Genomic DNA, 23424 nt, shown 5'->3' with positions numbered 1-23424 from the left:
ACGTCGCGTGATGTATCGCGACTTTTTCCCCATTGCCGGCAATGGGATGGACGTGGTTTCAACAGGATACATCCGGCCGGCAAGCCGGCCATTTGACATGCCTGACGTAGATGGATGCATCTAAGAAGCTGAGAAGAAGAAAAAAATCCAGATGAAAAAAAAAAAAGTGGGGTTTGTTTGCAAACTCTCCAGCATCCCCCAAATTATTGTCACCAATAATTTTGCAGCTGCTTGAAAGTGTTTGATCTAGTAGAAGAGAATATATGTAACTTTGGAGCCCTTGGTGCTCTCTGAGTTTGGTTGTTTGCTTGCAGATGTTTCATTATACTGAATTGGTGGTTAAGGCCGGGAAATGGTGAGTTCTAGTCCTGCCTTAGAAAATAATAGCTGGCTGGCTGACTGTGGGGTAATCACTAGCAGATTGTGAGTTCTAGTCCCGCCTTAGGTATGAAAGCTAGCTGGGTGACTTTGGGCCAATCACCAGGAGATGGTGAGTTCTAGTCCTGCCTTAGGCATGAAAGGCAGCTGGGTGACTTTGAGTCAATCACCAGGAGACGTTGAGTTCTAGTCCCGTCTTAGGCATGAAAGGCAGCTGGGTGACTTTGGGCCAATCACCAGGAGACGGTGAGTTCTAGTCCCGCCTTAGGCATGAAAGCTGGCTGGGTGACTTTGGGCGAATCACCAGGAGATGGTGAGTTCTAGTTCCACTCTAGGCATGAAAGCTGGCTGGGTGACTTTGAGTCAATCACCAGGAGATGGTGAGTTCTAGTTCCACTTTAGGCATGAAAGGCAGCTGGGTGACTTTGAGTCAATCACCAGGAGACGGTGAGTTCTAGTCTCGCCTTAGGTATGAAAGCTGACTGGGCGACTTTGGGCCAATCACCAGGAGATGGTGAATTCTAGTTCCACTTTAGACATGAAAGGCAGCTGGGTGACTTTGAGTCAATCACCAGGAGATGATGAGTTCTAGTCCCACCTTAGGCACAAAAAACGGATGGGTAACTTTGAGCCAGTCACTCTCTTCCAGCTCAATTCACCTCCCTTATTTTGTGGGGAAAAATAACAGGAGGAAGGAGTATTAGGTATGTTTCCTGCCTTGAATGATTTATAGAAATAATAATGGTGGGATAAAAAAATAAATAAAATATTATCTAGTTGGGTCATGAAATGAAAGCAAATAAATAAGCTTAGAGAGCACCAAGGACTTCCCCCAGTGTTTGACCTATCACCAAGTCTCCTATTTCAAAACTATATTTCACGTTTATTGGGTGGGTCATAAGGTCTTCAAAACAGGTAGAACGAAGTATAAATACCACAAAATATCCACATACCTGTAAAACGAAAGTTAATCGATTCTGGAAGACCTAGAGGAGATCAAGAGATTAGGAAAACACGATTGTTTGCAGCATCTGGAATCGTACAATACAAACGAAACTGAACCACTGCAGGTATGATGCCACAAAGAATTTGTGGAAGGGGAAAGACACAAGTCCAACTGTATTTGGAAATACTGACTACATTGGACCACCATTTTTAGGATAATTAAGACAAAATAGTTTGTCTTAAAATAGACAAGAAAAATAGTTTTCTATTTGGGTATTTTATTTTGAAGCAAAATGCGGTAGGCCTCCATGAGTTAGAGAAGGTCGCAGAACTAGAAATTCTTCTGCCTCTCCAAAACAAAGCAATGTTACTCGGTCCAGTGATGGAACACAAGTGTTGCCATTCACACTTCCAAATTCAATGTTTACTGCCTGGTTCACTGGAAAGACAGAAATCAACCAGGACAATGTTGAGATGGCCAATAAACCATCTCTTCCTGTACAGTTTTAAGCTCTCTAGCTGGATTTCCGGTTAAAAGTCCTTGATAAGAGAAGCTGGATAAAAGAGTCCCTAAAGATCTATTTCTATTCTTCCTTAGAGTTTTATATAATCGATCTGCCCCGTTAATAAACACCTTCTCTGCCTTTCTCTCTCTCTTGCTTCCACCAAGTTTTTCACAAAGTTTTTTTTTTTTTTACAAAGAGGAGTGTTTTAGCACTGGCTTTGGAGTTTCAAGGCCTTTAGGACTACATCAGTGATGCTAACTCTTGAGTAACCCAGATCCGTTAGGTAGAATAAGGTGACATATTGGAATATCACAAAAAGGCATAATATTTTTCAAAATGAGTTTTGAAGGATTTGCACCGCTCAAAATGGAGAACGCGGCTTATGGGATGCTTCTGATGAAATAAACTTGACTGCAAGTTCCTCAATTTACCACCCCAATGAGGACCAGGATTTCCCACCGTTAAGCAAGGCAGTTGTTGAGCTCGTCCAATTTTTATGGCCTTTTTTTTTTTGGGCCACCATTGATAAACAAACCACTGCAGTTGTTAAACGTATCAGCAAGTCATTAAGCAAACCTGGCTTCCCCCATTGACTTTGCTTGCTGGAAGATGGCTGAGTGGGTCCACAAATGGTGATCATATGACTCTGGGACGCCGCAACTGTTGTGACTATATGCGGATGGCCAACTGCCCAAAATATGATCATGTGATGATGGGGATGCAGCAACAGTTGTAAGTATGAGCACCATTGTAAGTCACTTTTTCCAGTGCTGTTGCAACTTTGAGTGGTCAAATGGTTGTAAGTCAAGGACTACCTGTAGTTAACCATTTGTCTGAAATGGTAAAAAGGGTTTCCTGCCTGAGAAGGGGGTTGGACTAGAAGACCTCCAAGGTCCCTTCCAGTTCTATTCTATTCTATTCTATTCCTAATTCTTAATTTTCTATATTCTATTCTATTCTATTCTATTCTATTCTATTCTATTCTATTCTATTCTATTCTATTCTATTCTATTCTATTCTATTCTCTATCCCATCCCATCCCATCCTATTCTTCTAGTTTGGTATACTATCCTTAACCAAGATGAGAAGACAGGAGATAAAATGCAGTTCTGGTCCAAGCTTCAGGATCTTTGGGGATCTTATTTAAAAAGAATCCAGAATTTTAACAAGAAAAAAAATACTCTTTTTAAGTACCTCGAGCTGGAAGTTGGGCTACAAGACCTCCAAGGTCCCTTCCAACTCTGTTCTGATTGAATACTTTAGACCTGTTTATAACAAAGGCTGACACAACATACGTCTCTAAAATGTGGGGGGGGAAAGGAGTTCTTTTGAAAAATGCCTGGCTTTCAGCTTTTGGCAGATTGTTTTGGTACAGCTCTCATTCGTTTTGATAAATTATGCACCCCGTTTCTGTGCTAAGAGGCTAAGCACAGCAGGTTGCATTTTTCCTGATAAAGGCTGGCAAGTTCCTATTGGAAGATTGCTTTGTATGTTTGCTTCTTTTTGCAGATGTAGAAATAACAGCTGTTTGGACCGTAATTGCATCTAAGGTACAACTTCTAAGCAATGCCTAATGGTGCAGCCAATCTGATAGGAGCCCAGGGAATTTCATGAGTTCATATTAATTCATGAACTGATACTAATCTGATGATTAGTGGTATAATTGCTGTAAAATTTCATTGTGAAACACACACGCGGCCCCACAAATCACTGATGGCCATATATTAGACAGAATGGGGAAATTATGAGGGGGCTGCTCTGCGGGCGGAATGAAAATTAACCCAACAAACTGGAATGGAGTGCCATGTCACAAAGATGCTGGTGTTTAACCGTACTTCGTTATTTCCTTTTGTGGAGTCCTAAATTTCAGGATATTGGACTGGGCAAAAACTTTGAAAGCAAAGAGAAGGGCCAATGGAAGCATCATGTTCTGGATTCACCAAGCATCTCTGAAAAAATATGTATCTGAATAATATTTCTGTGATATCTCTAGGGTAAAACCATAACACAGGGGTAGGCAACCTTGGCTCTTTTATGACTCGTGGACTTCAACTCCCAGAATTCCTGAGCCAGCCATGTTGAGGGGAAAAGGAGAGGTTTCCAAGCTGAGCCATGCTGGCTCAGGAATTCTGGGAGTTGAAGTCCACGAGTCATAAAAGAGCCAAGGTTGCCTACTCCTGCCATAACATATTCCCACCTCATTTACCCACATCATAATGCTTTGTTTTGAGGGTGAAAAACATACTTTATTGGCAAAAAAATTTTTTTTTAATGTCACAGATTCTTAGTAGGCATTTGACCCAGCATGTGGTTCATTGGCTTTGTTTATGGCTGGGATTTCAGACCCTTCAAATATTGCTAAACTCTATTGCTCAACATTCCCACCATTGTCTAGGACGGGGTCCCCCAACCCCTGGTCCGTGGACCGGCACCGGGCCGCGGCATGCCAGCAACCGGTCCACACAAACAAGCAAAGCCCCATCCATGGGATGCAGGCAGCACACAAAACCACGCACCCTCCGGTCTGTGGAAAAACCTCTCTTCACAGAACCGGTCCCTGGTACTCAAAAGGTTGGGGACCTCTGGTCTACAAGATCAGTGTTTCTCAATCTCGGCAACTTCACGATGTGTGTGGAATTCCCCAACCAGCTAATTGACCCCCACTCACCTTTAAAGTTGCTGAGAAACACTGGTTTATAGAAAGTTAGGGAGTTATGGATGGGAATCTAGGAATGAGTGCTAATCAGTGGATTAAATTCTTACCAGCAAAGGAGAATTCCATCAGCTCCCTAATATGTGATCCAGCACTAGGTGGACGGTAGACAATTTTGCCATTGTTGATGTCAGTTTGGGTAAAAGAGGCTACTGGGATGGATGGTTTGTCCCTGTGCTCCACCATACCTGTTGCAGTGGACAGAGAATTTATTTGTTTCTTAGTTAGTCTCAAGAGACTATAAACAATCTATAATTGTTAGGTAAATAAATACAGTAGTCAAATATTATACATGAATTCTAACAAACGTGCTTTCCATAAAACTGCAGTTATGTTCTTCCATAACGTCCATAACGTCAGAGTGGCTTTGTCCACATAACATACTTAACGTACTTAAACCTGCATTCGCTAACCAGCCATTCCTTCCATCTTGCTTAACATTCGTTGATAAACGTGGCTGGCTAGTTTCTGATTAACCAGTCAGGATTTCTGTGGATTTTATATGGGACTAATCAAAACTCAAGACTTGCAGTGCTCATGGCCACTGCAATCTCTATTATGGAGCTTGTAAATATGAGTCTTGGGAGCTTGTAAAGCTTGCTTCAAACATAATATGAACATTCTGTCCTGCAATTCTTCCCCAGTTCAGATTTTAATCCCAGCCAGGACATTCTCTTCCATTCAGCATCGGACATTCGATAGTTCTGCAGAAACCACCCAGAGTCCTCAATCCACTATCCTGACAAGTGCAAGAAAGGTGTATATCAGTGGTGGCGAACTTATAGCACACGTGCCAGAGGCGGCACTCGGAGCCCTCTCTGTGGGCACACGTGCCGTTGCCCCAGCCTTCCCTCCCCCCATGACCCCCTCCTTACCAGCAGCCCCCCTGGAGGAGAGTCGCCCCCGTGCGTGGCCCACGCGGAGCAGCACAGCCAAGGACATGGCAGCCAGGCAGCATAGACAAGACTCTGCCCTCATGCCCCATTGCGCACAGTTGATGTTGTGGGGCGCAGGCAGAGGGCGTGGCCGCCATGGCGCTGCTGGGCTGCCTGAGCGATCTGCGGCGGGCCCTGGAGGCGGTGAGTGGCCTTGCGGGCAAGCAGGGTGCGGGCGGGGCAGGGGTGGAGCAAAGGCGGGGCCAGTTTTTGGGCACTCAGTCTCTAAAAGGTTCACCATCATTAGTGTATATGAATTCAGATTTGAATTCTATTTCCCAGTTTTGAAGGGTAACCATTTTGCTTAACCCAAGTCTCTCTCATTTAAGATGGAGAGAGACATTTGGCAACCCTTCAGCTATCACCAAACAAAGTTCTATCATTTTTCCTGAACTTCTTAATTTATAAATACTTTCAGCCAAGCCTGTATCCTCCAGCTGACCTTCCTGGCTACCAGCCTACCGGTTTCAGTTGTAGAACAATCACAGAAAAACATTTTTTTAATCTATATGAAATGATCTTGCCTTGATCTGGAGGCAAGGGTACAGTCACGTTGTACGTGATTTCTTCACTTGGAGTTTGCGAGTTGACAAAAGGGAGGTGATGCGGTCGAATAGGCGTCACACGATCTTCCAGTGCCTGAAAGATAGATATTTACCAAATGCATGTGTACTTTATACTCAGTTTTTCCTCCGGGAATCCTGACTGTGAAGACCTGGCCCTTCCCCAATCATTGGGCTAGGCTGGGGGGTTAAACTGGGAGGAAGATTATCTGAGGGACTGTTGTGATTCCGTGCCAGCCAGCGGACCCGGCAGCTGAGTCCGGGGAATCAGAGGAGGAGGAGGAGGGGCCTGGAGAGCCATCAGAGTCGGAGGAAGGCTCTGATGAGCTCCAGGACTTATACTCTGATGAAGAGCCCGGCCCCTCCACTCGTGCTAAGGCTGAGACTCAGCTGTGCGGGGAAGCTGAGTCAGACTCTGAGGACTCACAGCTGGAAGACATCATAGACGCTCGCAAACGCAGAGAGGCAACAAGAGCAGGACAGAGGGAGGCAATGTGTCGACTCCAAGGGAGGAGGAGAAGGCATTGAGAAGCCACGCCTTGGGGCTGCATAATAAAAAGGGAAGATGTGGGCGGTGCTGGTTGCTGAGGGCAACTGTTTGCAAAGGACTCAAGTTTCATGGAATCATGTTCTGTTTGCCTTGCCTATGAACAATTCTCCGTTTGCCTTTGGACAATTCTCCATTTGAATCGTGTTCTGTTTGCCTTTGGACAATTCTCTGTTTGCATCGTGTTTTGTTTGCCTTTGCTTTTGGGACATTTTGCAGGTCTGTACATAATTGATAAAAGGGGTTTGTTTTTCCTGCATTTCCAGCCTATTTGTTAAAAGAGAGGTTTGTCCTTGTGAGTTAACAAGGATTCACATAGGCTGGGACAGAACAGGGACCGTCTCTTGCCGGTCACATCTACCCGACCCACTAGAGCGGGGAGGCAAGGAATGTTGCGGATCCTGTCCCCTAAGGAGATACATCTGCAGGACCCAAAAGAAGGGCCTTCTCCGTGGTGGCTCCCTCTCTCTGGAACATCATTCCCCCAGAGATTAGACTGGTCCCCACTCTAACCCACTTTCAGACGGCGTTGAAGACCTGGTTCTGCCAGTGGGCCCAGAATCTGGATTCCCTGACCCTATTAAATGGCCCTAAATTAAACTACGTAGGTATGCGGAGAACAAACTGATTCCATTTTGTGAAGAAGGAAGTCCAGTTGCTTCTTGAAAAAGCACCTTTGGGACAACCATGATCTGGATGACTGAGAAGCGAAATGTCTTCAAAGAAAAAACAAGAAAGTCTAGCTGCCTCGGGGGAAAAACACCTTTGGGATACGCTGCCCACAGTTACTGTATGGCCCAGTTGCAATGTATGGCTGTGAAAGTTGGACCATAAGAAAGGCTGAGCGCCAAAGAATTGAGGCATTTGAACTACGGTGCTGGAGAAGACTCCTGCGAGTCCCTTGGACTGCAAGGTGATCAAACCGGTCAGTCCTAGAGGAGATCAACCCCGACTGCTCTTTAGAAGGCCAGATCCTGAAGTTGAAACTCAAGTACTTTGGCCACCTAATGAGAAGGAAGGACTCACTGGAGAAGGGCCTAATGCTGGGAAAGATTGAGGGCAATAGAAGAAGGGGACGACAGAGAATGAGGTGGCTGGATGGAGTCACTGAAGCAGTAGGCGTGAGCTTAAATGGACTCCAGAAGATGGTAGAGGACAGGAAGGCCTGGAGGAACGTTGTCCATGGGGTCGCGATGGGTTGGACACGACTTCGCAACTTAACAACAACAACAACAAAGATGGGTGGGTAATAAATTTTACAAATAAATAAATAACAACAAACAATCCGTCCATCAGCTCAAGGCAACAATTTTGTGAGTAGGTTGGGCTGAGACAGAAGAACAGATCCAAAGTCACCTTGAGCTTCATGGCTTAGGGTGGATCTGAACCCCGGTCATTAAATTATGCAGGCAATCTTACAAAAGTCCTCTTCAAGAGTCAAATGCCATTCACTGGGAAAAAAAAGGGTTGACTCCTATCCTTTGTTCTCCCATTCCCACATTCGTCGTTAAGGCTAGAGAGCAGGGCGATCATTTGTTTCCCATAAAAAATACAGGTTATAATCTAAGCTACATGAAAGGCCAAGAATTTGCAACTTTTTAAAGTGCTGGGCGCCATCGGGCAATTTTGCTTGAGGGTATTAGTGTCAAAAATAATTATTTTGTCTGTATCAGCCCCAATCTCTTCTTCCCATATTTGGGCCGACTGGCTGCATCAGTTCCCAATCCTGTCCCAACTCCAATCCCGATCCTAACCCCACCCTGAACCTTAATCCCTATCCAGGTCCTATCCCTTCCCCAACCTCATAAAACTCAATAAAAACCTTTATAAAAAAAACAACACATATCTCCTCCCCCGGGTCTCTTTCCTCCCTGACACAGCTGACAAAGTGAGACAGAGCCTGTGGCTTAAAGGTCAATACAGCTGCCTAAAGTGCAAGCAGCCCAGGTTCGAATCTCAGAAGGGTGTAGCTGGCTGATGAGAGCTAAGGAGTTCGAAATAGCTATATCAGCTTCCCTTTAACTCTTTGTTAGCAATCCAAATTTAATACAGATAGATAGATAGACAGACAGACAGACAGAGATAAGAGATACGTAGATAGATAAGATATAGATAGATAGATAGATAGATAGATAGATAGATAGATAGATAGATAGATAGATAGATGATAGATAGATAGATAGATAGATAGATAGATAGATAGATAGATAGATAGATAGATAGATAGATAGATAGATAGATAGATAGATAGAAAGATGCATTCTTGGAGAAATGTAATTCTGGACTTACCGTCATATGAAAAGAAAATCTGGAGGAGGACCCAGATGACGCCAGGCTAGGTGGTAAGATGGCAATGTTGAACAAGTGGGTCTCAAGACGGGTCTGTGGAAAACCTGCACCAGAGACCTGCAAATATGACATTACACAAAGGAAACAGAGGCAGTGAGACTTTTATGCATCACGACAGATAAGATTGTAGTGCACTAATGACACTGCTGGAGCAGAGAGATTACAGGCAGTTCTCAACTTAACAGCTGTTTGAAGTTACAATAGCTTTGGAAAAAGTGATTTACAACCTGTATTCACACTTATAACTGTTGCAGCCCTCCCCCCTGTGGTCACACACCTTTTTCCTCCCAATTTCCAGCAAAAAAAAATAAAAAATAAGCCCATTGGAGAAGTTGGATTCACTGAACAAAAACTGTAAAAATCAGGTCCGATTCAACTTACAATCACAATGATTTATGATGAAAATTCCAATCCCAATTGTGGTCCTAAATTGAGAACTACTTGTACCTTAGCTTCTCTTCTGAATAATCTCAGCAGCATGATTTCCTAAGGGCAAAATGTTTTCAGTAGGAGAACCTATGAACCATCTAAGGCAGGGGTGTCGGCCCGCGGGCCGGACGCGTCATCCGGAAGCTGCGCCCACCCCATTGCCAGCAATGGCAAAACCATCCCGATACATTGCACGACGTCACGCGACGTCGCGAGTTTGACATGTTTGATCTAAGGTCAACTTTCAGCAAGGCGGACAGTCGCAAGCTTTTTAGCAACAGATGCATCCTCATGGTTTCTTTCCGAGACTTCAATTCCTCGACTTACAACCATTTATTTCATGACCGTTCAAAGTGCCAACACTGAAAAAAGTGGCTTATAACCATTTTTCACACAACCATCGCAGGATCCCTATGGACACGTGATCAAAATTCGGACGCTTGGCAACTGGCTGATATTTATGACGGTTGCTGTGTCCCGGGGTCATGTGATCCCCTTTTGTGACCTCCTGACAAGCAAAGTCAACGGGGCATGCCAGATTCACTTAACAATCGTGTTAACTAACTTAACCACTGCAGTGATTCACTTAAGGCAGGGGTAGGCAACCTTGGCTCTTTTATGACTCGTGGACTTCAACTCCCAGAATTCCTGAGCCAGCCATGCTGAGGGGAAAGGGAGAGGCTTCCAAGCTGAGCCATGCTGGCTCAGGAATTCTGGGAGTTGAAGTCCACGAGTCATAAGAGAGCCAAGGTTGCCTACCCCTGACTTAAGTGGTAAGAAAGGTTCCGGAATGGGGCATAGTTCTGTGAGTGTCCCTACTCTCTGGAAGAGCATCCCCTTAGAGCAGTGTTTCCCAATCTTGGCAACTTTTGAGGTGTGTGGACTTCAACCCCCCGAATTCCCCAGCCAGCTAGAATTCTGGGAGTTGGAAGTCCACTCATTTTAAGGTTGCCCAGGTAGAGCAACATTGCCCTACAAATACAGATGACACTCGAGACCGTCTTCTGCCGCAGATTGCCTCCCATCGACCGGTACGCTCCCACAGAGCGGGCCTCCTCAGGGTGCCGTCGGCCAAACAGTATCGGCTGGCGACCCCCAGGGGGAGGGCCTTCTCTGTGGGAGCCCCCACCCTGTGGAACGAACTCCCCCCAGAGATCCGGATTATTCCGGATCTCCCCTCCTTCCGCCGGGCCCTCAAGACATGGCTTTTCCATCAAGCGGGATTGGCCTAGGGGGGGATTTTATAGGGATTTTAAAGGGATTTTATAATATTAAACTTAATACAGGTTATTTAATATATATTTTAATTTGGCTTTTAAAGATATTTATTGTATTGTACTGTTTTTATTTACCTGTAAGCCGCCCTGAGTCCCTCGGGAGAAGGGCGGGGTATAAATGGGATTAAATAAATAAATAAATAAATAAATTCTCCTGCGATTCAGGAAGGCTCTTAACATCTACCTGTCTTCCCAGGCCTGAGGTTAGGAAGCCTGTGCAGCTCCTGTTGTGGTTTTTATCCTATTCCTATCATTTTTATTGATACGATGGTTTTTGTCTGGTCTGCCCTGTCTTGGCTCGTGTGCTTTTAATTGTTTTTTACTTACTTTATAACAGAATAACAAAGTTGGAAGGGAACGTGGAGGTCTTCTAGTCCAACCCCCTGCTTAAGCAGGAGACCCTATACCAGGGGTAGGCAACCTTGGCTCTTTTATGACTCGTGGACTTCAACTCCCAGAATTCCTGAGCCAGCATGGCTCAGCTTGGAAACTCTCCCTTTCCCCTCAGCATGGCTGGCTCAGGAATTCTGGGAGTTGAAGTCCACGAGTCATAAAAGAGCCAAGGTTGCCTACCCCTGTTCTATACCATTTCAGACAAATGGCTGTCCAATCTCATCTTATAAAACCTCCACTGCTGGAGTTCCCACAACTTCTGGAGACAAATTGTTCCACTGATTAATTGTTCTAACAGTCAGGAACTTTCTCCTTAGTTCTAGGCTGGTTCTCTCCTTGCTTAGTTCCCATCCATTGCTTCTTGCCCTGCCTTCAGGTACACTGGAGAATAGGATGACCCCCCTCTTCTTCGTGGCAGCCCCTTAGATGGATCCTGATAACCATCCAAAGTCCTCTGGAGTGTGCGGCTATAATAAATGTAATACATTACTAATAAATAAATAAACAAACAAACACTGTGCTAATAAATAAATTAACATTGTGCCTTATCAGAATGTATCCTGTCCCAGCAGCTGATAAGAGGCTATGCAACCGATACCCCTGAATCGATAGGAGATTTCCAAAGGGCTGCCCCAAGGAAAAACAGAAAAATCAATAAATGGCAGCCTGGAGACCTATACTCTCATGCAACGTGGAAGAAATGTAGCATGGAATATTTCCTCCCCCCCACCCCCAAAAAAAGAAACAGAGATCTCAACATATACAGGTTCATAGATCTCAGTCAAGAGTTTGGTCAAGCGAACCTCTGGGGAAAGTCAATGGAAAGGGAAATAAATGACACATCTCTGACTGAGCTCGGGGAGAACTATTTTGCAAGAGGTCACTGGAAACGCAGTTCCCAGAATATTAATGCAAAATAATCCATCTGCATTTTGTCAGCCGTCACTAGCTATTCATCTGCGGCCTGACAGATGGGTTATAGCAGTGGTGGCGAACCTATGGCACGGGTGCCAGAGGCGGCACTCAGAGCCCTCTCTGTGGGCACGTGCACCGTCGCCCCAGTCCTAGGCCTTCAGCTGGGTTTTATAAAACCTTTTCGCTTTAGGCCTCCGCCACCATGTGCCAAAAAAAAAAAAAAGGTTCAGTCAATTTCGCGGAAAAAAAAAAGATCTTGCAAAGTTGGAATTGATTGAACTTTTTAGTCTCACCCAGTCTGCTGTTACCACCACAGCCACGCCCACCCAATTGGCAACACCCATCCAATTGGCCACACCCACCCGGCACTCGACGATGCATAAGTGGGTTTTGGGTTGCAGTTTGGGCACTCGGTCTCTAAAAGGTTTGCCATCACTGGGTTATAGTTTTGTGAGAGACTACAGCTACGCACAGCTTCTCTCCAACTTCCTACACACACACACACACACAAGTTAAACTATATAATTATTCCCCCAGTTGCAAAATAGTTCAACCTGCAGCCTTCCCCTCCATCATGCTGTGAACTGAAAAATCCATACAGGTAGTCCTCGACTTACAACAGTTCGTTTAGTGACTGTTCAAAGCTATAACAGCAATTTAAGAAACCGGCTTATGTCTATTTCTTCAAACTTCCGGCCATTGCAGCATNTTAATCCCAGCCAGGACATTCTCTTCCATTCAGCATCGGACATTCGATAGTTCTGCAGAAACCACCCAGAGTCCTCAATCCACTATCCTGACAAGTGCAAGAAAGGTGTATATCAGTGGTGGCGAACTTATAGCACACGTGCCAGAGGCGGCACTCGGAGCCCTCTCTGTGGGCACACGTGCCGTTGCCCCAGCCTTCCATCCCCCCATGACCCCCTCCTTACCAGCAGCCCCCCTGGAGGAGAGTCGCCCCCGTGCGTGGCCCACGCGGAGCAGCACAGCCAAGGACATGGCAGCCAGGCAGCATAGACAAGACTCTGCCCTCATGCCCCATTGCGCACAGTTGATGTTGTGGGGCGCAGGCAGAGGGCGTGGCCGCCATGGCGCTGCTGGGCTGCCTGAGCGATCTGCGGCGGGCCCTGGAGGCGGTGAGTGGCCTTGCGGGCAAACAGGGTGCGGGCGGGGCAGGGGTGAAGCAAAGGCGGGGCCAGTTTTTGGGCACTCAGTCTCTAAAAGGTTCACCATCATTAGTGTATATGAATTCAGATTTGAATTCTATTTCCCAGTTTTGAAGGGTAACCATTTTGCTTAACCCAAGTCTCTCTCATTTAAGATGGAGAGAGACATTTGGCAACCCTTCAGCTATCACCAAACAAAGTTCTATCATTTTTCCTGAACTTCTTAATTTATAAATACTTTCAGCCAAGCCTGTATCCTCCAGCTGACCTTCCTGGCTACCAGCCTACCGGTTTCAGTTGTAAAACAATCACAGAGAAACATTTTTTTTATCCATATGAAATGATCTTGCCTTGATCTGGAGGCAAGGGTACAGTCACGTTGTACGTGATTTCTTCACTTGGAGTTTGCGAGTTGACAAAAGGGAGGTGATGCGGTCGAATAGGTGTCACACGATCTTCCAGTGCCTGAAAGATAGATATTTACTAAATGCATGTGTACTTTATACTCGGTTTTTCCTCTGGGAATCCTGACTGTGAAGACCTGGCCCTTCCCCAATCATTGGGCTAGGCTGGGGGGTTAAACTGGGAAGAAGGGACTGTTGTGATTCCGTGCCAGCCAGTGGACCCGGCAGCTGAGTCCGGGGAATCAGAGGAGGAGGAGGAGGGGCCTGGAGAGCCATCAGATTGGAGGAAGGCTCTGCTGAGCTCCAGGACTTACAATCTGATGAAGAGCCTGGCCCTTCCAATCGTGCTCAGGCTGAGACCCAGCTGTGCTGGGAAGCTGAGTCAGACTCTGAGGACTCACAGCTGGAAGACATCATGGACGCTCACAAACGCAGACAGGCAACAAGAGCAAGACAGAGGGAGGCACTGTAGCGACTCCAAGGGAGGAGGAGAAGGCATTGAGAAGCCACGCCTTGGGGCTGCATAATAAAAAGGGAAGATGTGGGCGGTGCTGGTTGCTGAGGGCAACCGTTTGCAAAGGACTCAAGTTTCATGGAATCATGTTCTGTTTGCCTTGCCTATGAACAATTCTCCGTTTGCCTTTGGACAATTCTCCATTTGAATCGTGTTCTCTTTGCCTTTGGACAATTCTCCGTTTGCATCGTGTTGTGTTTGCCTTTGCTTTTGGGACATTTTCAAGGTCTGTACATAATTGATAAAAGGGGTTTGATTTTCCTGCATTTCCAGCCTATTTGTTAAAAGAGAGGTTTGTCCTTGTGAGTTAACAAGGACTCACAAAGGCTGGGACAAAACAGGGACCGTCTCTTGCCGGTCACATCTACCCGACCCACTAGAGTGGGGAGGCAAGGAATGTTGCGGATCCTGTCCCCTAAGGAGATACATCTGGCAGGACCCAAAAGAAGGGCCTTCTCCGTGGTGGCTCTCTCTCTCTCTCTGGAACATCATTCCCCCAGAGATTAGACTGGCCCCCACTCTAACCCTCTTTCGGAAGGCGCTGAAGACCTGGTTCTGCCAGTGGGCCCAGAATCTGGATTCCCTGACCCTATTCAATGGCCCTAAATTAAACTACGTAGGTATGCGGAGAACAAACTGATTCCATTTTGTGAAGAAGGAAGTCCAGTTGCTTCTTGAAAAAGCACCTTTGGGACAACCATGATCTGGATGACTGAGAAGCAAAATGTCTTCAAAGAAAAAACAAGAAAGTCTAGTTGCCTCGGGGGAAAAACACCTTTGGGATACGCTGTCCAGAGTTACTGTATGACCCAGTTGCAATGTATGGCTGTGAAAGTTGGACCATAAGAAAGGCTGAGCGCCAAAGAATTGAGGCCTTGGAACTACGGTGCTGGAGAAGACTCCTGCGAGTCCCCCGGACTGCAAGGTGATCCAACCAGTCAGTCCTAGAGGAGATCAACCCTGATTGCCCCTTAGAAGGCCAGATCCTGAAGTTGAAACTCAAGTCCTTTGGCCACCTAATGAGAAGGAAGGACTCACTGGAGAAGGGCCTAATGCTGGGAAAGATTGAGGGCAATAGAAGAAGGGGACGACTGAGAATGAGGTGGCTGGATGGAATCACTGAAGCAGTAGGCGTGAGCTTCAATGGACTCCAGAAGATGGTAGAGGACAGGAAGGCCTGGAGGAACGTTGTCCATGGGGTCGTGATGGGTTGGACACGACTTTACAATTTAACAACAACAATAACAAAGATGGGTGGGTAATAAATTTTACAAATAAATAAATAACAACAAACAATCCGTCCATCAGCTCAAGGCAACAATTTTGTGGGTAGGTTGGGCTGAGACAGAAGAACAGATCCAAAGTCACCTTGAGCTTCATGGCTTAGGGTGGATCTGAACCCCGGTCTCCTTGATCCTAATCCAAACCTTTCTTCATCAAAGACCAAAAAGGCTCAGGAGCCACACAGAACAAATTAAGAATAGAGCTGATCAAAACCAGTACAATCCATAGATTGTTCCAACAGACATCCAAGCCTAACATTCAGGTCTTTTAACAAATGTCAAACTGTCTGACCTTCAGTTGGTCACGGAGGGCAAGAATATAGAAAGACTCTTAAAGAGAAGGGAGGGAAGGAGACAAAGACAGAGAATGAAACTATAGCTGAAAACTGCATTCATTAAATTATGCAGGCAATCTTACAAAGGTCCCCTTCAAGAGTCAAATGCCATTCACTGGAAAAAAAAGGGTTGACTCCTATCCTTTGTTCTCCCATTCCCACATTCATCCAATTAATGCTAGATAGCAGGGCAATCATTTGTTTTCCATAAAAAATACAGGTTATAATCTAAGCTACATGAAAGGCCAAGAATTTGCAACTTTTTAAAGTGCTCGGCGCCATCGGGCAATTTTGCTTGAGGGTATTAGTGTCAAAAATAATTATTTTGTCTGTATCAGCCCCAATCTCTTCTTCCCATATTTGGGCCGACTGGCTGCATCCGTTCCCAATCCTGTCCCAACCCCAATCCCGATCCTAACCCCACCCTGAACCTTAATCCCCATCCTGGTCCTATCCCTTCCCCAACCTCATAAAACTCAATAAAAACCTTTATAAAAAAAACAACACATATCTCCTCCCTCGGGTCTCTTCCCTCCCTGACACAGCTGACAAAGTGAGAAAGAGCCTGTGGCTTAAAGGTCAATACAGCTGCCTAAAGTGCAAGCAGCCCGGGTTCGAATCTCAGAAGGGTGTAGCTGGCTGATGAGAGCTAAGGAGCTCGAAATAGCTATATCAGCTTCCCTTTAACTCTTTGTTAGCAATCCAAATTTAATACAGATAGATAAATAGACAGACAGACAGACAGAGATAAGAGATACGTAGATAGATAAGATATAGATAGATAGATAGATAGATAGATAGATAGATAGATAGATAGATAGATAGATAGATAGATAGATAGATAGATAGATAGATAGATAGATAGATAGATAGATAGATAGATAGATAGATGAGATAGAGATAGAGAGAAAGATGCATTCTTGGAGAAATGTAATTCTGGACTTACCGTCATATGAAAAGAAAATCTGGAGGAGGACCCAGATGACGCCAGGCTAGGTGGTAAGATGGCAATGTTGAACAAGTGGGTCTCAAGACGGGTCTGTGGAAAACCTGCACCAGAGACCTGCAAATATGACATTACACAAAGGAAACAGAGGCAGTGAGACTTTTATGCATCACGACAGATAAGATTGTAGTGCACTAATGACACTGCTGGAGCAGAGAGATTACAGGCAGTTCTCAACTTAACAGCTGTTTGAAGTTACAATAGCTTTGGAAAAAGTGATTTACAACCTGTATTCACACTTATAACTGTTGCAGCCCTCCCCCCCGTGGTCACACACCTTTTTCCTCCCAATTTCCAGCAAAAAAAAAAGCCCATTGGAGAAGTTGGATTCACTGAACAAAAACTGTAAAAATCGGGTCCGATTCAACTTACAATCACAATGATTTATGATGAAAATTCCAATCCCAATTGTGGTCCTAAATTGAGAACTACTTGTACCTCAGCTTGTCTTCTGAATAATCTCAGCAGCATGATTTCCTAAGGGCAAAATGTTTTCAGTAGGAGAACCTATGAACCATCTAAGGCAGGGGTGTCAAACTGCTGGCCCGCGGGCCGGACGCGTCATCCGGAAGCTACGCCCACCCCATTGCCGGCAATGGCAAAACCATCCCAATACGTTGCACGACGTCACGCGACGTCGCAAGTTTGACATGTTTGATCTAAGGTCTACTTTCAGCAAGGCGGACAGTCGCAAGCTTTTTAGCAACAGATGCATCCTCATGATTTCTTTCCGAGACTTCAATTCCTCGACTTACAACCATTTATTTCATGACCGTTCAAAGTGCCAACACTGAAAAAAGTGGCTTATAACCATTTTTCACACAACTATCGTAGGATCCCTATGGACACGTGATCAAAATTCGGACGCTTGGCAACTGGCTGATATTTATGACGGTTGCTGTGTCCCGAGGTCATGTGATCCCCTTTTGTGACCTCCTGACAAGCAAAGTCAATGGGGAATGCCAGATTCACTTAACAATCATGTTAACTAACTTAACCACTTAAGTGATTCACTTAAGGCAGGGGTAGGCAACCTTGGCTCTTTTATGACTCGTGGACTTCAACTCCCAGAATTCCTGAGCCAGCCATGCTGAGGGGAAAGGGAGAGGCTTCCAAGCTGAGCCATGCTGGCTCAGGAATTCTGGGAGTTGAAGTCCACGTGTCATAAGAGAGCCAAGGTTGCCTATCCCTGACTTAAGTGGTAAGAAAGGTTGCGGAATGGGGCATAGCTGTGTGAGTGTCCCTACTCTCTGGAAGAGCATCCCCTTAGAGCAGTGTTTCCCAATCTTGGCAACTTTTGAGGTGTGTGGACTTCAACCCCCCGAATTCCCCAGCCAGCTAGAATTCTGGGAGTTGGAAGTCCACTCATCTTAAGGTTGCCCAGGTAGAGCAACATTGCCCTACAAACCCAGATGACACTCATTCTCCTGCTATTCAGGAAGGCTCTTAACATCTACCTGTCTTCCCAGGCCTGAGGTTAGGAAGCCTGTGCAGCTCCTGTTGTGGTTTTTATCCTATTCCTATCATTTTTATTGATACGATGGTTTTTGTCTGGTCTGCCCTGTCTTGGCTCGTGTGCTTTTAATTGTTTTTTACTTACTTTATAACAGAATAACAAAGTTGGAAGGGAACGTGGAGGTCTTCTAGTCCAACCCCCTGCTTAAGCAGGAGACCCTATACCAGGGGTAGGCAACCTTGGCTCTTTTATGACTCGTGGACTTCAACTCCCAGAATTCCTGAGCCAGCATGGCTCAGCTTGGAAACTCTCCCTTTCCCCTCAGCACGGCTGGCTCAGGAATTCTGGGAGTTGAAGTCCACGAGTCATAAAAGAACCAAGGTTGCCTACCCCTGTTCTATACCATTTCAGACAAATGGCTGTCCAATCTCATCTTATAAAACCTCCACTGCTGGAGTTCCCACAACTTCTGGAGACAAATTGTTCCACTGATTAATTGTTCTAACAGTCAGGAACTTTCTCCTTAGTTCTAGGCTGGTTCTCTCCTTGCTTAGTTCCCATCCATTGCTTCTTGTCCTGCCTTCAGGTACACTGGAGAATAGGATGACCCCCCTCTTCTTCGTGGCAGCCCCTTAGATGGATCCTGATAACCATCCAAAGTCCTCTGGAGTGTGCGGCTATAATAAATGTAATACATTACTAATAAATAAATAAACAAACAAACACTGTGCTAATAAATAAATTAACATTGTGCCTTATCAGAATGTATCCTGTCCCAGCAGCTGATAAGAGGCTATGCAACCGATACCCCTGAATCGATAGGAGATTTCCAAAGGGCTGCCCCAAGGAAAAACAGAAAAATCAATAAATGGCAGCCTGGAGACCTATACTCTCATGCAACGTGGAAGAAATGTAGCATGGAATATTTCCTCCCCCCCACCCCCAAAAAAAGAAACAGAGATCTCAACATATACAGGTTCATAGATCTCAGTCAAGAGTTTGGTCAAGCGAACCTCTGGGGAAAGTCAATGGAAAGGGAAATAAATGACACATCTCTGACTGAGCTCGGGGAGAACTATTTTGCAAGAGGTCACTGGCAACGCAGTTCCCAGAATATTAATGCAAAATAATCCATCTGCATTTTGTCAGCCGTCACTAGCTATTCATCTGCGGCCTGACAGATGGGTTATAGTTTTGTGAGAGACTACAGCTACGCACAGCTTCTCTCCAACTTCCTACACACACACACACACACACACAAAGTTAAACTATATAATTATTCCCCCAGTTGCAAAATAGTTCAACCTGCAGCCTTCCCCTCCATCATGCTGTGAACTGAAAAATCCATACAGGTAGTCCTCGACTTACAACAGTTCGTTTAGTGACTGTTCAAAGCTATAACAGCAATTTAAGAAACCGGCTTATGTCTATTTCTTCAAACTTCCGGCCATTGCAGCATCCCTGTGATCATGTGATCAAAATTTGGATGCTTGGCCACTGGCCTGTATTTATGACGGTTGCAGTGTCCCAGGGTCACGTGATCATCTTTTGTGACCTTCTGACAAGGAAAGTCAATGGGGTTCAGCCAGATTCACTTAACAACCGTGTTACTAACTTAACAACTGCTGTGATTCACTTAACAACTCTGACAAGAAAGGTTGTAAACTGGGGTAAAACTGACTTAACGACTGTCTTGCTTAACAACAGGTTTGAGCTCAATTGTGATTGTAAGTTGAGGACTACCTGTACAGCTATCATAGCTTCTCTCCAACTCCCTACACACACACACACAAATTTAACCACATAATTATTTCCTCAATCGCGAGATAGTTCTTCAGAAAAGCTCAAACTGCAACCTTCCCTTCCATCCTGCTGTGAATTGAAAAAAACGCACCACAACAATGCTGCTATTAATTTTAAAAGGATCTGGCACCATATCCAGCTCTTCTACATTACCTCTTTATCATCTATGCTAATTACCTCAGAAATTACCTTAATTGCCTCCTCAGTGCCCGGAGTGACAGGTAAAGCAAACATACAACATGCTGGAGGTACAAGCCAGATTAGCCTTCTAAGCAAAAAGGAAGACATTTTTTAGGGAGACAGACCCACTTTGGGCACTTTTATAGTGTCCTGTCAGGACACTTTAAAGAGCTGCCTGGTGATGGTCTCACCACAGGGGTGGAATTGCGCCGTTTCTGATGGGCGACCTGTACGCGGAAAAGAAATCCCAACAGTTCTGCAGATAACAGAACAACAGAACAAGAGAAGGAAAGGATCTTGGAGGTCTTCTAGTCCAACTCCCTGCTCAAGCAGGAGACCGCCACCGCCGCCAGCTTGCACAGGTCCATTAGGCCACTGCTGGCGCCTGGAGCGGCAGACCCACCCAGCACAAAGGAGGCAAAGCAACTGGCTAGCAAGCTCGAGTAGAGGTGGTAGACCACGTCCCCATGCGCTCGCTGGCGTCTGTGTGCGGAGGCTGATGGTGTCAGTCAGCACCCCCCCGCCTCGCCTTGCCCCGCAGCAATGGTACCCCCGCCCTACCCCCTGCGTCACCCCGCAGGACGAGCCTCCTGCCCACCGCCCCACCCACCAGAGACCCCCTGGATCTCCCTCATTCTTGCCCAGCCCCCACAGGCGTCCCCCCCACGAGCAACATCAAGGTGACCATGCCCACCACAGCCACACCCACTCAGTCTGCCATGTCCACCGCAGCCATGCCCACCCAGTGGGCCACGCCCATGCCCACCCACCCCGAGGGCACCACAATGCTGATGCGGCCCTGGCACTTTGCGATAAATAAGTGGGTTTTGGGTTGCGGTTTGGTCTCTAAAAGGTTCGCCATGACTGCCCTATACCATTTCAGACAAATGGCTGTCCAGTCTCTTCTTAAAAACTTCCAGTGTTGGAGCATTCACAACTTCTGGAGGCAAGTTGTTCCACAGATTAATTGTTCTAACTGTCAGGAAGTTTCTCCTTAGTTCTAGGTTGCTTCTCTCCTTGATTAGTTTCCATCCATTGCTTCTTGTTCTGCCTTCAGGCACTTCAGAAAATAGGTTGACCCCCTCTTCTTTATAGCAGCCTTTCAAATATTGAAATATTGCTGTCATGTCACCCCTAGTCCTTCTTTTCATTAAACTAGACATACCCAATTCCAGCAACCTGCAGTTCTTCGTATGTTTTCGCCTCCAGTCTCCTCATCATCTTTATTGCTCTTCTCTGCACTCTTTCTAGAGTCTTAACATCTTTTTTTATATCGTGGCAACCAAAACGGGATGCAATATTCCAAGGGTGGTCTTAACAAGGCATTATAAAATAAGACCAAATCAAAGCACTTGTTACTTAACGGGGGTATAATGTACCTGGAAGCGGAATGAGTCGCTCTCTGTCTCGGCTCCAGAGTGTCTATACCAAATGACGCCTTCGTTGATGTCCTGTTGGGTAAACGTGGTAGCTGGAGTGGGTTTACCTCCACTGGGCGAAGACTGCCATCCTAATCCAGAATCATCGGCGGGCATCGGAACCAGAAACACCACTTCACCTGGGAAAGGAGAGAGAGAGAGAGAGAGAGAGACAGAGAGAAAGACAGAGAGAGAGAGAGAGAGAGAGACAGAGACAGAGAGAGAGACAGAGAGAGAAAATTTCCATGGCTAAGCAAGGCAGCTGTTAAGTGAATTTCACCTGATTTTACGACTGTTTTTGCCATGGTTGTTAAGCAAATCACTGCAGTTACTAAGTGAATCATGCATTTATTAAGTGAATTCAGCTTCTCGCATTGTCCTGGAAGGTTGTAAATGGCAATGACATGATCCAGGGACACTGCAAAGATTGTAAATACAGTCCGGTTGCCAAAGGCCCAAATTGGGATCATGTGACCATGGTTGTAAGTGCGAGGACTGTTTGTCGGTCACTTTTTTTCAGTGCTATTGTAATTTTGAATAGTCGTAAGTCGAGCACTGACTGTCAGTCCCTTTTTTCAGTGCCGCGGTAATTTTGAATCAATTGAGCCCAATATTTCTGTTGCTAAGCGAGACATTTGTTAAGTGAGTTTTGCCCCTGTTTACGACCTTTCTTGCCACAGTTGTTAAGTGAATCACTGCAGTTGTCAAGTTAGTAACACAATTGTTAAGTGAATCTGACGTCCTCATTGACTTTGCTTGTCAGGAGTTTGCAAAAGGTGAGGAGGGCATGACCCCAGGACGCTGCAATTGTCATAAATTTGAGTCAATTGCCAAGCGTCTGAATTTTGATCACGTGACCATGGGGATGCTGCAATGGCCTTAAGTGTGAAAAATGATAAGTCGCTTTTTTCACTGCTTGTTGTAACTTCAAACGGTCACTAAATGAACTGCTGTAAGTCGAGGACTACCTGTATTTAAGGGAGTATCCCAACTTTGTGTCACTTTTACTTCTCCAAAGATTTTAAAAACCTGTTTCAGCCAGGACTTTGGACAGCAACTCCCAGTTCTGATCTCTGTTGTGAAGCCCTCCCAGTTGTGAATCTCCAACACCAGATCTTCCCAAATAAGATATGTCCTTTTTGAAAGAAGTCACCTTTCCCTGGTGGCACCCGCCATTAGTAAGGTGGCCTTCAAATTTCATGAGTTGCCTTTTGTTTCCTTGTTTAGGTTTTTCTCTCAGTACACTCCACTGCAAATCTCCCAGAAGAATCTGATGCGGCTTAGAAGCTTTACAAAAGCTGGATGTTATCAGAGACATTTGGACCGCTCTCAACAGTCACTCGATCAAAATGGCAGTCCGACTGGGGTTCAGCATTCATGTCACTGCCTGCATTAGTCCTCTGGGCTAAAATGGGACGCAGCCATTCCCGCCTTTAATCTCTTTTGACACTGGAGTTACAGATTCTATTACTCCGACAGTCTGCTGTTTTGTCTCCATATTTGTGCTCTTGACAAATCGTGTCCCGGAGGGAGGCGAATACTGAACGGCTAAATTATTTAGAATGCATACATCTCAATTAAATAACCTCGCACACCATGCTGATCTGGCACATAATTGATAACTCTTCCTCTTTAGGTTTCTCTCCAACTCTCATTCGTGCGGCAGCCACTAAATTGTGTCTTGAGAGTTTAAAGAAACACCAAGCCTGAGCAATAAATATTGAGAGTTGGTTCCAGGCAAATAGTAAGGCTCAGTTCCTAGTGGTGGAACCCCAACAGCAGAACCCCAAGTTATGGTCAAGACACCTTGGAAACCGATGAAGGACATTCCCAGCTTCAATTATCGACTATTATGAATGACATCCAATTATTATGAAATAATAATAATAATAATAATAATAATAATAAT

The 23424-nt window shown here is 45.4% G+C and overlaps 1 protein-coding gene across 1 annotated transcript in view; it reads right to left on the bottom strand.

The window, feature by feature from the left end:
- Positions 1–23424, bottom strand: part of FRAS1 (Fraser extracellular matrix complex subunit 1) — a gene marked incomplete at both ends in the record, with an annotated part of 156298 nt that overhangs the window by 58687 nt on the left and 74187 nt on the right. The window contains 5 exons of the mRNA XM_015827704.1: positions 1332–1364; positions 4593–4730; positions 13467–13581; positions 16599–16715; positions 21477–21655. Of these exons, the coding sequence (XP_015683190.1) occupies positions 1332–1364; positions 4593–4730; positions 13467–13581; positions 16599–16715; positions 21477–21655 (582 nt within the window). The remainder of the gene's footprint in view (positions 1–1331; positions 1365–4592; positions 4731–13466; positions 13582–16598; positions 16716–21476; positions 21656–23424) is intronic.

This window comes from Protobothrops mucrosquamatus, unplaced genomic scaffold (genome assembly GCF_001527695.2).
Source record: "Protobothrops mucrosquamatus isolate PMUCROS unplaced genomic scaffold, P.Mucros_1.0 scaffold3891, whole genome shotgun sequence".
NCBI lineage: Eukaryota > Metazoa > Chordata > Lepidosauria > Squamata > Viperidae > Protobothrops > Protobothrops mucrosquamatus.
This window is presented reverse-complemented; position numbering and strand designations above follow the sequence as displayed.